The sequence below is a fragment of the Cyprinus carpio genome, chromosome B16 (assembly GCF_018340385.1).
Source record: "Cyprinus carpio isolate SPL01 chromosome B16, ASM1834038v1, whole genome shotgun sequence".
NCBI classification, from domain to species: Eukaryota; Metazoa; Chordata; class Actinopteri; order Cypriniformes; family Cyprinidae; genus Cyprinus; species Cyprinus carpio.
Window position 1 is genome coordinate 29,331,735 of NC_056612.1, and position 13,185 is coordinate 29,344,919.

Sequence of the window (13,185 nt, forward strand, 5' to 3'; positions counted from 1 at the left end):
TCCTTTGAAGGAAAAGCCTGTCATCTGTCTGGTGCTTCCTGTGAAAAACTCTGATCCAGATCGAGCCGAAGCGTAATCGGCGAGCATCTGGATGCATGGATGACGCAAGCCAAACTGACGGATGAGCGGCGATGACAACCTCATCACGCGTTCTACTCAGCGTTTCACGCTTCGTGGATGAGCTGATGCGCGGAAGAAGAACACACGGCAGTGTTACATTAACACTCTCATTTACTGTCAGAAAGTCAGGAAGAGCCTCCTGGCAGACGAGATGGACTGTAATTCATGATCTTTCTGTCAATGATTTATCCATGCATACAGATATTCAGATTTATATGTTAGATATATATAGTTATATGTTTTCAACTGTATATACAGTATAATTTTCCATGCATTTGGATTATATGGTTTAAACATAAAATAAAAAATGGATGTGATGCATATTGCAATGAAACTGGTAAGAGATATTAGTAGTAATTTACTGAAGGTGTTACAGTTAGCAGTTAAATAAATATTTTTTTTCTTTTTTTGCATGTAATATGTAATATATAATAAAAAAAATAATTTATACAATATATAATTTTATTGGAAAAAGCAAACTTAGTTTTATTACTGTGTAAATATCATATTCATACATGAAATAAATAAATATATATATATGTTTATATATATATATATATATATATATATATATATATATATATATATATATATATTTTTTTTTTTTTTTTTTTTTTTTTTTAACAGAAAGTCTGATTTTTTTTTTTTGTCTGTTTTTATAGTTTCATTTGTCTCAATTAAAATCCGTTCTTAGGAGAAAAAAAAATAGTTTTACATTTATGCTGATCCTGAGCCATTTGAATAAAATAAATACATTTTGAAAATATTACTAAAAAATAAATAAATAAATAATTACTTAAATATACTAAAATAAATTATGCCATTTTTTTTTTTTTTTTTTTTTTTTTTTTTTTGTCTGTGTTTATATTTATTTGTCTCAATTCCTGAGAAAATACGTTCTTAGGAAAATAAAAAAGGTTTACATTTATGCTGATCCTGAGCCAAATACATAAATTTTGAAAATATTACTTAAAATAATAAAAATAAATAAATACTTAAATATAAATAAACTATGCCCTTTTTCTCCTTTTTTTTCTTTTTTTGGAGTGCAGGAATGTGACCAGTTTCATTTCTGACTGATGAAAACGCAGTCTATTTATGTAGAACTGTGTAATACAAATGGATGGATGTTTTATATGCAATTCAAATACATAAATCTTGAATGCAGGCCTCTGTTTAGTTTTTGAGTGCTCTTACAAGTCAAAAAAGCCTTTGTAGCACACACTTTCAATGCCCTTAAAAGTCACCACACAGACTCTGGACCCACTTCCTGTTCGTTAAGGATTCATTTGTGAATAGCAGTGGATTATAAGACTTCTATCAGATAATATTCATCATCAAAGACGAGGAGATCGTCAAGATGAGGCTGAAGCTTTCCTCAAACACAAAAAGTGATAAATGCATAAATTTATGGTGGCAACAACGAGCCCGTTCCGCGAAATAACCGGGGGCCTTTAACATGATGAAAGACGACATTTATTAAATTAATTCCACAATGCTGACAGCAAACAAATGAAAGCAGAGAACGTGCCAGACTCCAGCTCAGCCCAGAATAAATAATGAACTTCTTCACACAGAGAAAAGACAGGAGCAGACGAAAAGGCTTCAGTTCATGATTAAAAAATTACAATTTCCTTTGTGACGCCTTATTTAATTTGTGAGGTCTTAAGATAATGACTGAGCTCTGAAAATAAAGGGTTGAATCATTTATTATTCATTCTCAGAATATTCATTTTAAAATATATTTGTATTTTATATATTTACAAAATATATTATATATTTTAATAGATTAATATATATTTGACATATTAAAGCCATTTTAAATTTTATAATATTAATATTAATATTTTTAAATAATATATATATATATATATATATATATATATACATATATATATATACCACAAATCTTGATTTTATTATATTTTAAACATAAACTGTATATTATATCAAGTTATTATATAAATTTAATATTATTATATTTAATTTAAAAAATATATTTTTAAATGTTTTCTTGATTTTAAATCACTTTGGATAAAAGTGTCTGCTAAACGCATAAGTAAATGAAAACATAATTCTGATCATGTGTTGATATGAAGAGCTTAAAATGCACTGTTATATCCACTTCAGTGTTGGTGTAATCATAACTGGAACCATTTATTAATATATTATTATTACATTTTTTATAAATATATATTTTTTAATATTTATTAATAATATTATTCATGATATATATAAGTAAATGAAAATGTAATTCAGTTGATTGATAGATGGCTATGTATGTATATTTATTATATTTTATATATATATAATGTATACTGTTATTGTTTACTGTTATTTTATAAATATTTTTCATTTTCACCCATTCATTATATAATACATAAATATATATTTTATACATTAAAAGATTTATAATATTTATATTTAAATGTACACAATGTTTTTTATTTTTATATTATTTAATATATATGAATTAATTCAGTATGTAATATATAAAATATTAAATTTTATAAAACTTTAAATATATATACATATAAATAATTGTTTTAATTATATTCTATATATACATTTATTATATATATATTATTATATTATTATCCATTTTATTTTGTTTTAATAATACCATTTATTATTATTATTATTATGATTATTATTATTACTAAGCCATATTAAAATATATCACAAAATTTTGGCCCTGCAAACAAGCACAGCAAACCTTGATTTTTTTTTTTATTGCATTTTATTAGAAAAAATTGCAATTTGATTTTTCTTTCCTGATAATTGTTATTACTCACATAAAACAGAAATAATGAAGAATCTTTACTCCAAAAAAAGACAGAACGTCACCATAAAAAGTATCATAACAATAGTCCACACAGCTAGTGCACTGTATTCCAAGTCTCCAGACGTCATTTGATGCTTCATGTGAGAAATATGACACAGGTTGGATGTCACAGACCTGATTTGAGATATCAGATGAATGATTTTCAGTAAATAACCTTTTCTTCACACAAAGCATCATATGACTCTGAATATAATGCATGAGACGTATGGATATTTTTGGAGCTGAACTGTCAAGATGTGAAGTGTTAATTTATGCAGAAAAGATCTTCACAAGGACATGAGGGTGAGTAAATAATGACAGAATGAATTTCTGCAAAAGTTTAGCAGCCAGATGAGCCGAGCGCGTACATCATTTGATATTCTCACCATCCTGACGGAGAAAATCAAGTCAAGTTCCATCCTCGATATTGTGTAGTGGTAGAAACACAGACGCGCGTCCAGGACTAACCAGACGACAGAGAAAGAGCTCAGGGTTATATAAAGATCACCTCACGTTTACTGACGCTCACAGCCTTCTGCAGTTTAACCATCAGTCATCGGCTTCCTGCAGCAGCGACTGTGTTTATTCTAACATCACACGTTTTTCTGAGTAATGTTTTGGACAATGTGACAATTTATAGCATGCTGACGAAGAGAATCAATAAAGATTGTGCTTAGTGATGCACCATTTATTTAATTTTTTACTGAAACACCTGCACGGAGAGTAAAGTTTATTTTATAATCAGTTTAATTAATCGCATTTATTTAACAAATCAGTTGCATATAAACATTTAAAATGCACATAACACAATTTTATCACTATTTCAATGTTATAATTATTTTTTTTATTTAATTCTCTGAATTGAATTCTAAAATTGACAGAACTTTGAGAGTGGACTCTAAATTGAGAGTGTTTGCATGCAACAAATGTACAATTAAACAGATATTATACAGTAAGAATGTGAATTTGGGGAATCAGAATATTCATTTTAAAACATATTTGTATTTTATATATTTAAAATATATTATATATTTTAATAGATTAATATATATTTTACATATTAAAACCATTTTAAATTTTATAATATTAATATTCATATTTTTAAATAATTTTTAAAATAATTGTTTTTATATATATATATATATATATATATATATATATATATATATATATATATATATATATATATATATATATATATATTTATTTATTTATTTTATATATTTTTATATATATTTATATATTTTTATATATATATATATATATATATATATATATATATATATATATATATATATATATATATATATATATATATATATTTAATTTTATTTAAATTTAATATATACCACAAAACTTGATTTTATTATATTTTAAACATAAATTGTATATTATATAAATTTATTATATAAATTTAATATTATTATATTTAATTTTAAATATATATTTTAAATGTTTATCGTAGTGCACTAAATCAAAGCTTCGATGACTGACTAAATATATAAAGATTTTGCTTTTGATTATATTTTTGAGCAATCTGGTTTTAAAGTTTGTCTTCTCAGAACCCAGAAAACTTGCATAACGATATTTCAAATGTTTTTTACAAGTAATACTGTGGAATACTGGAAGAATTCTCAATAATCCTGAGTAGCGGCTGTAAGAGTGTAGCGTGAATTAATTCACATCAAGAGCATTAAAAATGATATCTGGTCTTCCTGCTTCGGCACAAAAGGCGCAGCGGAGAACCATGAAGCATCTCTGCCATGATCACAGCTGACACTTCAACCCCAGAGACACACACATCCCAGCATGCACTGCTGCAGGGACGGACACCACCGAGTTATATTCACTGCGTCCTCCAACATTCACAGGATCATGAAAGACAAACGACTGCGGTGTCTCTCACCTCGTCAAAGCGCTGCTGTCTTCTTTCTTGAAGGCTTGAGGGGAGAGAAGAAAAGTAATATTAGACATCTATTTTGCTGACTACTGTACAGTGAATAAAAGTGTCTCTTTAATGCATTCTGCACATGCAAATGTAAAGGCTGTGACTGGCCGAAATATTTTCCATCCACAGCCACAGGAATATTCTTACATTTAACCCCAAAATCAAATGAAAGAAATTAGACATTATATTTTCCATTTAAAAAAAAATAATAATAAGGTTGTGCTTTTATTTTATATTTATTTTTGTTATTAATTATATATATTTTAATAATATTAATAATAATAATAATATATATTAATATTTTGTTTTTTGTAAATATAAAGTATATACTTTATAGAAAGTATTTTAAAAATATTTGATATTTTAAATATTTTATAAATATTTTATTCAAAGTATGTGTATAAAGTTTGATATTATATATGATATGATATTGTACTTTTGTTATGTAGTGTGTGTAAATTTAAATATATATATATAGAATTTGAAAAATAATAATAACAATAATTATATATATATATATATATATATATATATATAATTTGCATAATAATAATAATAATAATAATAGCAAGAGCAAGATACATTTTATTTTATTAACATGTCTTATTTTTATAATACAATATATATTTTATTTATTGTATTTAAAAATATTACTTTCATTTGACATTTTTATTTTAAATTATATTATTTTTGAATCGAATCACTTTTAATAATATAACAGATAAATATTAAAAACTAATAAAAGTAATAAACTGAATGAATTATAGACCGTATGAACTGTAAGGTAAACTTTAAGGTGTTTATTCTGTACATCATATGCTTCACTTAAAAAATATATTATTTTAATTTGATGGTGAAATGTGACTGTGTTTGTTTCTGAAGTATCATCAGATGCTGAAGTGCTTTATTCATCTCCCATAAAGCCTTGAAACCACAGAGGAATGGTTTTGGTGAATATTTAACCTAAACTTCTCAGAGAACATCATCTGATGAAGGAAACAGAAACTGGACGTCGTTCAGGATGAAATCACACAGCACTGATTGTTGGTAATAAAGCTGTGCTCTCAGATCTGATGAGACTGCATGTAAGTGTAAATACTGGATGACAGTCGTATTATCTTTTAAAGATCTCTCTCGTGTCTCAAACAGAGGCAGGACTGATCCGCAATCAATAAACCAACTTGGTAATAAAGCAAGAAAATCACCAGTATGTCAGCCGTCGGAACTGAATGTATACTGTACAGTGACCGATGCCTTCTGGACTGCTAAAGTCTATAAGCGCACGCTAGACGGCGATCAGTGATAAACAACCTCAATATACTACTTTTTTTTTATATTTTAAAACAATATAGTATCTTGCTTTAGATAGATTTTTCTGGTTGGTTAAACATTTTTATTGAAGGTGATTTGTGATACTGGGGTTTGTTACCACACAGGGGGTCGTATATGTGGACTCCTTAATATATCATTCGTGCGGCGCAAGACCCGCACGAACACTCAGAAATCACATTTTTTAAATATTAAATTTATTTGTATTTTTTTTAATTAAAAACAATATTTTATTTTTTTCTATATCGATTTATGGGGGTGTCCTCACCACAACTAAATCATATTTTTAAATATAACATTATTTTAGAAACCATTTTTAAACAGAATTCAAATTTTAATCATAATAAACTGTATACCATCAATAATACAATTAAAAACTACTAATTATATATTTAATTTTAATATTTTATTTTATTATTTTATTTTTTTTTTATTTTTTTTTTTTTATGTAATATTGTTTGTGATATGTTTTTTTAAAGTCAATAGGGCAAGACACTGCACAACGATTAAAAAAAATAATATACAATTTTATACAAAAAAAATATATATTTTATTATATATATATAATTTATTTTATTTTTTTTTATTAAATATCTTTTTGGTATCTAAAGTCTATTGGGCAGGACACTATCATAACAAACATTTAAAAATACTGAATAATTAAATTATTTTGGTAATTCCAGCTTCACATTTCTGCTTTTAATAACTGGGTACACAAAATATATTGTGCGTAAATCAACTCAGACCCAGAAATGCTCTTGCTTTAATAAGTTGTGGATAACAGACACATCTGTGTGCCTTAATAAACCTCTGTTTTCACAGTTTAAAACGACTCACAGAACGAGCGTCTCTCTTTCAGTGGGGTTCCTCACAATATGATTTATTCATGTCACTGCTGTGACGAGCCAAATTAAACTGCTCCCTCCTCGGAGAAAACAGACACAAACCGCTGATATATTACAGTTTTCACTTCAGGGAGAAAATAAGAAGATGAGAAACAGGTTCTGCTTTAATTCTGTGACACCTGTGTGGCGTTCTGCAGCTTCAGCATGAAAGCGTCTTACTGAGCAAACAGAAAAAACACAGCGTGAGCTCTAAACATCCGTCTCACACATTCAGAAGAAGAGCTTTCTGAAGGACGTCTAAAAACAGATCATCACACCTTCACACACACAGAGACGCCAGGACATCCACGACACAGCCGATCGAGGAGACAACACAGAACTAGTGCACTGCTGCCTGACGCCTACATAGACAGCATCCCTAGAAGTGAGCGATGTGGAACACTCTCCGTCTGCTGCGACTGTCACACGTGCAGAGCTCGACTCACAATACATTTATACAGGTTCATGACATGCAAAAACAAATAAATGTAATTAGATTTTGCATTAAAAATTAAGCACAATTTCATTAAAAAATAAAATTATCATTATAATGCATTAATAATATTAAAAGTTTTTTGAACTAATATTTTACAACATATTTATTTATAATCAATAATAATAATTTAATAATTACAAATATACTTGTGTCATTTTTTATATTTTTATAAGATATATATATATATAATACTATATATATTATATATATCAGTATCTTCTCTCTCTCTCTCTATCATATAATATATATATACAGGAAAAAAACAAAAAAAAAAAAAAAAAAACAAGAAAACAAATAAAACAAAACAAACAAAAAAAAAAAAAAAACAACAAAAAGAATGGAGAAAGCAAATTAAATATTACAAAAAGAAAAAAAAAAATATTTTGTTTTATTTACAAATAAGAGTTTTAAAAGAAAAATTGAAAAATAAAAAAAAAAAAAAAAAAAAGCAGAATATTTAACAGAATATAATAAGGACGAACTTGACCATGTATGCATCATTTAAAATCTGAATAAATAATCTGTTCATTGATGTATGGTTTGTTAGGAGGACAATATTTTGTCTGAGATACAACTATTTGAAAATTCTGGAATCTGAGGGAGGCAAAAATAAATATTGAGAAAATCATCTTTAAAGTTGTTCAGATGAAGTTCTTATGGGGGGGTGCAATGGCCTATTACTAATCAAAAATTAGGTTATGGTTAGAAAAGTGGAACAGACTATAAGTTTATGGTACGAAATTACAAATATATTCTGGAACCTGATCCTTTACTTAATATCCTAATGATTTTTGGCATACAAGAAAAATGTCACTAATTGTGACTCATACAATGTATTGGTTGTCTATTGCTACAAATATACCTGTGCTACTTATGACTGCTTCTGTGCTGCAGGGACACAAATACAGTATATACATATACATATATAATGCAATAAAATATTATATGTAATATATACAGTTCATTATAGGCTTCAGTCTACATGGATAGTAACACTGTGCACAAATAGTGGGTAAAATAGTTTAGTCCAAGTTAATTCAAATCTTGCATATGGAACATTTTTCCAGAGCTGGCCATAATGTCTTCCCGCTCTCTCTGCATGATGCAAATGAAGGTGTCTCCGCATGCAGCATAATTAACTGGGTTTTGTAAGTGAGTCTGTATGAATCTGTGCAGACACGATCATCAGGCCATCGCTGCTGCTGTGACAGAACGCATGAGCGCTGATGAAGTCAGCACACTTCAGGAGAGAAAGACCCTCAGGCAGCATCTTTAACCACCGCAAAGCCTGAACACCAGCTCAGTTCACTAACTAGTGCTCAACCGTCTCTACAAACTTCATCTGCTCTCTATCTGAGCTCATACTGAACTGTGAGAGATTTCTACATCTGATGACAGAAGACTAAACCTACATGTGAGAGAACAAAACTCAATATCTCAAAAAAAAAGAAACGGTGAAGTATCAGCTTGACGCATCATTGCTTTTCCAAATCCTCCTGAGAAACATTTCAGCTTGAAAATATGAAACATGCTGCATTGTGTTTTCGGTTTATAAGAAATGCAATGTATTTTCATTTTTCACATGCTGCTGCAGCAGAAGCACATCATTCTTCTATTTGGGATTTCTTTTTTCTTGCATTTTCTTTCTCACAGGACGCAGCTTTATTACACTGATGACAGAAAGCCTCAATAATAGCTGTCCAAGAAGGGACGATGAAACCTGATGAATTTTTATTATCATTATTATTATTCAAAAGACTAATGAAAATATTTTAAAATGAAAATAAAAAACTAAAAATATAAAATGAAAAATATTCAAATAAATAAAATTGTTATTATTGATAATAATAATAATAATAATAAATATAAAAATATAATAATAATTATAATAATAATAATAATAATAATAAGCTTCACAAAATAATTTATTTTAATTTTTTAGGGTGAATAGTTTAATTAGATCATCAATAGATAGATCTTTTTAAATAATAAAAATTATATAAAATAAATAAAATGAAGTATTTTTAGATTGTGTCTTATTTTTTATATAAAATCTTGGAATTTTTAAATAAAATCTCTTAAATTATGGCATTGTGGTATAGAAAAACACAACAAACACACACCATATATATATATAGTATACAGTAGCTGGGCAGATTACTTATGAATTGTAATCAGTTACTGATTACCGATTACATGACAAAATTTGTAGTCAGTAATATAATCTCTTAGATTACACATTTTGGTAACGTAATCTGATTACTTTTGGATTACATTTAGATTACATTTGTGCTAATTCTATTTGATATATCACATATATTGAATCTTAGTTCTAATCTTGTCCTATTTTGACCTATACAAAGAAAAAAATATATTCCACAAAATGATATTTAATTCCCACCGGACAAGAGCCACAATAACTGCTCTTTTCAAGGTGGGTCAATGGTATGGACAGTTAATACTTGGACAACAAAATACTAACACTAATGATACCTTGCTGTTAGTGTTTGCTAAGTAACACTGCAATAAAACAAAATCACCATCTAATGATTTTAAAGGATAATTACTTATAATTAAGTAAATTTAGAAAACAGCTACTTTACAAAAACCAATACTTGAAAAACAATAAAATTCACAAGCAATATCACTGCCCAATGGTCAAATATTGAATCTAATAAAAACACTAAAAAGAAAAGTGTATTATGAATGTAAGCAAATGAAAAACCATAAAAAAATAGCTACGATTGGCAAAAACATGAATGTTTGAAAAGACTAAATATTCACACACGCAATGAATTTCTTCTCGAAAAAACCTCGAAGAATCACGAATGTATGGCAGGTTTAACAGGAAAAAATATACATTTGTTAAAAAACCACAAACGAAATTTAGGAGAATCAATGAAATTGTAAACAACTTATTAACCATTGTGTAAATAAAATGGTAATCAATGTTCTCCGTAAAAAGTAACTGTAGTCTGATTACAGTTATTTTAAAAAGTAGTTTACTCTACCTTAACAAGTACTTGAGTTTTTGGAATCTGAGTTACGTAATCCAGATTCCATGTAATCCGTTTTGTTACTACCCAGCTCTGTGTATATACTATAATATATATGATATAAATATATATATATATATATATATATGATTACAAATTTCTATTTTTTAGATTTTATTTTGATACATTATAAACATCTTCAAATATTAAAAAAAAAAATCTTTTAAATAATATAATAAAAAATAAATATTACAAAATAGAAATACAAAGATATTTATAAATATAATGACAGTACATCATAGGCTTTACTTTATGAAAAATAAATAATTTATTTGATTTTGGGGTGAAATGTTTTTGAGATGCATAAACCACTTTATCACCATCTGTTAATAAAGCCTTAAAAACACATCGAAATGGTTTTCTATTGAAAGCTGAGATATGAATAAGATCTCATTTCTGATTCTTCTTTATGATCTGAACTCAGAGATCATAAGAAGCTCTCTCAAGTTCAGATCCTGACGATAAAGCACAGAAGATTCTACTCAATTCTATTCTGTATTCTATATCCGGCTGGTCCGAGAGCATCTGCACTTCACATCCACACTTTCAATCCGTTCCAGTCTCATTTTTCTCTTTATATTCGTGGTTTGGTTTATTAAACGATCGTTTAAAATGAAAACAAACTTTCCTGCGGAACTGACGCGCGCGCGCGAACAATAACGGCGCGTATTTTACCGTGTTTTTACCATGTTTCTGACACTCACCGATCCGACTGAAGCTCTCCGACAAAGTTCTTCTTAATTTCTTCATTTTGCCGATTTTCTCGGCCGGTTGAGCCGCTGGCATTAAGTCACACATGTCCGGTTCGGAGCTGAAGGATCGGGAGTTTGCGATCGGGGACGCGCGTCAATAACGGTTGTGTGGAAACACTGTCCTTCTGTATTAAATACACATTTCACGCGTCTACCGACTACATCTCTGAAGAACGCGCTGTGATCCGTGATAATGTGAGGAGGGAAACTTCTCTAAACGCCGCGGGTTTTCTTTGGAAAGCTGCTGGATGTCATTTTTGGGATTCTCCTTCTGCTCGGCGAGAGACTGTGCGGATAAAACGGCCGCGTTAGCCCCGCCCCCGCGGGTCAGTCATTGGCCGTCGAATGGGCGGCGCGTCTTTCATTGGCTGCATCAGCTGTCCGTCATCTGTAAAACACCGCCTCGCCTTTTAATTAAAGCCAGCAGGCATCCTCGAGACATTTGTAGTTTGTTTAATGAAATTATCAAATTGATTCACTACACTGAAAAGATTTTATTCATGTAGGTATGTATGCATGTATATTATGCACACATACAATATTATATATATACATTTATTTTGATTTTAGAGTGAAACACACAATAATCTGATGTATTTGCATGGATTTGATTTGATTTGATGGTGTTTCTATGTGACAGGCGGATGAAAAATAAGAGACGGGTGATTCTTCTGCATCATTTTCCTTGGAGTAATGTGCACTGATGAATTATGCAGAAACGCGTTTTAAGAAAGCAAGAAGATTTTGTGTTGATTTCATGTTCACTTAAATCTCACGTGCGTCTGCTGCGCTCGTCTCGTTTTGTTTTGTGTATTTTTAATGTGGAAGATTATTAAGGATGGTCGAAAAAAACATTTGCATTTCCCTGCTGGATCCGGGGCCTTTGCAATCTAATGCACAACTTTCACTGTTATCCTAATTACGGCACAGAATGAGCTGCATAACAAATAATGCAGTAACATCTGCTTAAGTCTGAACCGTACAGCAGGTGGCATGAAATAAGACCATCATCAGTCCACACAGAGATAAAGCACAGCGTTTCCTTTAAAAGTGGAAGCTTGTTTTATTAGGACATGTTTTATTAAGAACACAGTATAAATACAAACCTCTAAGTCTTTCACAGAAGCCAGAGCGATTAAAAAAGACGGGTTTGCAATCACAACTTTATCAAAACGTGCAACAATTCACTAAAAAGCTGAACTTAGTTGTCATTTATTCACCCTCGTGTCGTTACAAATGCACAAGTTGTTTTTTTTAAATGGAACACAAAGGAAGTGTTTTCGACAACGGTTCATAGTTACAAAATCACACAAGGAAAGAATCCATAAAAGCATCATAACAGTAATCCATATGATGCATTATATAAAGTAAAATAAAATGCATTATCTGAATGCATCATAACAGTAATCCATATGATGCATGTGCTATATTTCTGAACTCATGCGAGTGCTTTGTGTGAGAAACAGACTGAAATCAAGTCACTAATCATCTTTCTCCGCCTCTGAAGCTCTAAAATCTCATTTGCATTCATTGCACCATGTTTTTGGCTCTTTGTGGACTATCAGAGAATAAACCCTAGGTCTGTTTCTCAAAGAAAGTATCGTGTGACAAAAATATAGAAAGATAGCATGCACATCATGTGACGTAGTTTATTGTCCTTCTTATTTTGCTCCGAGCAGAAAAAGAGCGACAGGAGGGTGAACGAATCAAGACAGAACTGACATTTTTGCATAAACTAGTTCTCAAACTCTCTATAAGAACAAAAAGAAACAAAAG

General features: G+C 29.2%; 1 protein-coding gene across 1 annotated transcript in view; it reads right to left on the minus strand.

The window, feature by feature from the left end:
* Window positions 1–11,825, minus strand: part of LOC109106292 (cyclin-dependent kinase 14-like) — a 434,688-nt gene extending 422,863 nt beyond the window's left edge. Inside the window, exons 1-2 of the mRNA XM_042740300.1 lie at window positions 11,362–11,825; window positions 4,867–4,884 (exon numbers count right to left, since the gene is read on the minus strand). Of these exons, the coding sequence (XP_042596234.1) occupies window positions 4,867–4,884; window positions 11,362–11,455 (112 nt within the window). The 5' untranslated portion in view covers window positions 11,456–11,825. The remainder of the gene's footprint in view (window positions 1–4,866; window positions 4,885–11,361) is intronic.
* Between the last annotated feature and the right edge of the window lie 1,360 nt (window positions 11,826–13,185).